The sequence below is a fragment of the Nestor notabilis genome, unplaced genomic scaffold, assembly GCF_000696875.1.
Source record: "Nestor notabilis isolate BGI_N333 unplaced genomic scaffold, ASM69687v1 scaffold20803, whole genome shotgun sequence".
Lineage (NCBI taxonomy): Eukaryota > Metazoa > Chordata > Aves > Psittaciformes > Psittacidae > Nestor > Nestor notabilis.
This window is the reverse complement of record NW_009921724.1, coordinates 1,864-3,896: the sequence shown is the minus strand read 5'-3', so window position 1 is coordinate 3,896 and position 2,033 is coordinate 1,864. Positions and strand designations below refer to the sequence as shown.

Below are 2,033 nucleotides of genomic sequence, written 5' to 3'. Positions count from 1 at the left end.
AGCCCGGCCGTCACCCGTGTAATCCCACATCACACTCATCAATGGGGTGCACCCCCCCAGGCGAACCCCAAAACCCCCCATCCACACCCAGGGACTATTTACCTGGGAGCTACCTGCTCCGAGGACATGGAAGAGGGGGGACACTACTGCCACCACACCAGAACAGTCCCTTCTTCTCCAGTTCAACCCAGTTGGCTGCCTCTTGCCAACGGGTCTCATGGGCTTTTCCTACTCCATCCCATCAATGCTCCATGTCTTTCCCCCCCTGGAATCCCGTCCCACCCTACCTATATAGTGCTGGACCAGCTGCTGGACGGTGTCGAACTGGGCGCGGGTGGTGATGTAGTAGCCCCCGTTGTCAAGTTTCCGGATCTTATAGTGCTTCACGTGGTCTCCTTTGGCCTCATCCCAGTCCCGGATGGAGAGGGAATAGGCACCTGGGTGGGGGCACGGCTCAGGGGGGGATGTGGGGTGCACCCCCCAGCGCCCCCATCCCTGTCCCCGTACCTTTGGTTGTCTCACTCTCCCGGATGAGGAAGGTGCCCCTGCAGTTGCTGTGACACAGGAGCTGCCGCTCTGCATCCTTGCGCCCGATCTTCCCAAAGTACCACCTGCAATGGGGCTGGGCTCAGCACCCCACGGGCCTAAGGAAGATGGGGTCGGGCTCTCCCTCATCCCTGTCCCACATCTACTCACTCTTCTGCCTGGATAGAGTCCACTGGGGCCACGTAGTTGCTGGGGATGTAGCCGGTGGTGCCCGAGCTCAGTGACCTGGCCTCCCACCAGTCACCCTCCCTGTGTGAAGAGGAACATGGAGTAAGCAGAGGGGACAGTGGGAACCCCCAGATCCCGCTCTGCCCCACCAGGACCCTTGTCTCTGCTGAGACCACACAACTCATCACACGCATGGCTCTGGCTCTCTCATAGGTACTCAGCAATAGAGTTGAGGGGCCACAGCCCGGGTCTGCAGGGTACCCATGGCATGGGGACACTGGGGGTGACAGGAGGGTCCAGGGGGGCTCACGTGTTGTTGATGATGTGGAATTTCTCCCCTTTCTGGAAGGTCAGGTCATCCTCCGTCCTGGCCTCGTAGTCGTACAGGGCGATGAAGAGTGTCACACCTCCGCCTGCAGCACATGGAGGGGACCACAGTGACCTCCACGCACCCCCTCAGCACTTCAGGGGTGCACCAAGACCCCCCAACTGACCTGTGATGCCCCCGCTCCGCATCGGCAGCGTGTTGGAGGTGAAGCCCCCCAGCCCCACCAAGGATGGAGCCGCAGGGATCGCCGGGGCGTGGAAGGTGTTGCAGGAAGGCAGGGATGCGGGGGAAGATGGCACCCGGCTGCGTGGGGTCGGGGTCATACTGGGACACAGGGGGCTGGGGGGGGCCCAGCTCACCCCCCGCTTGCCCTTTGCTGTTCCGCTTCTCTTTGCAGTGCACACAGCCCATCCCGGGCACGACCTGCAGGACAGAGGGACCATGAGCTCCACGGGCACAGCACACGCATGTGTACACGTGTGTGCAAGCATGTCCCCGTGAAAGACCCCCCAGCACAGCCAGCAGCAGGGAGCAGGCTGGGAAGAGGTCTGTGCATCCCCCCCGGCACCCATGGGTGCTCCTGTCCATAGTGACCCCACTCACTGCAACAGCTCCTCAGGTCACTTCAGCTGCTCCATGTCACCTCAGGGATGGGAAGAGGCTCCTGTGGACAGAGGGGAGGGCAGGAGGTGGAGGGCAGGAGCTAAAACACCTCCCCAAGGGCAGCAACACCCCTGCACGGGCTGTGATACCCCCGCCATGGGTTGTTTCACCCCTGCATGAGCTAAAACACCCCTGTAAGGGTTGCAACACCCCTGCATGGGCTGCATTACCCCTGTACAAGCTGTGACAACACTGCATGAGCTAAAACATGCCTGCATGAGCTGAAACACCCCTGCACAGACTGCAACACTCCTGCAGGATCTGCAATAGCCCTGCAGGAGCAGAAGCACCCCTGTATGGTCTGCAGTAGCCCTGCAGGAGCAGCAGC

At 61.4% G+C, this 2,033-nt stretch overlaps 1 protein-coding gene across 1 annotated transcript; it reads right to left on the bottom strand.

Moving 5' to 3' along the window:
- Positions 1 to 287: 287 nt before the first annotated feature.
- On the bottom strand, positions 288 to 1,465 carry LOC104403217 (proto-oncogene tyrosine-protein kinase Yrk-like; the record flags this gene model as incomplete). The annotated part of the gene is made up of 5 exons (XM_010011283.1): positions 288 to 437; positions 508 to 611; positions 697 to 795; positions 1,025 to 1,127; positions 1,267 to 1,465. Coding segments are annotated over 5 exons (655 nt in total), but the record flags the coding sequence as incomplete, so codon positions are not given.
- Between the last annotated feature and the right edge of the window lie 568 nt (positions 1,466 to 2,033).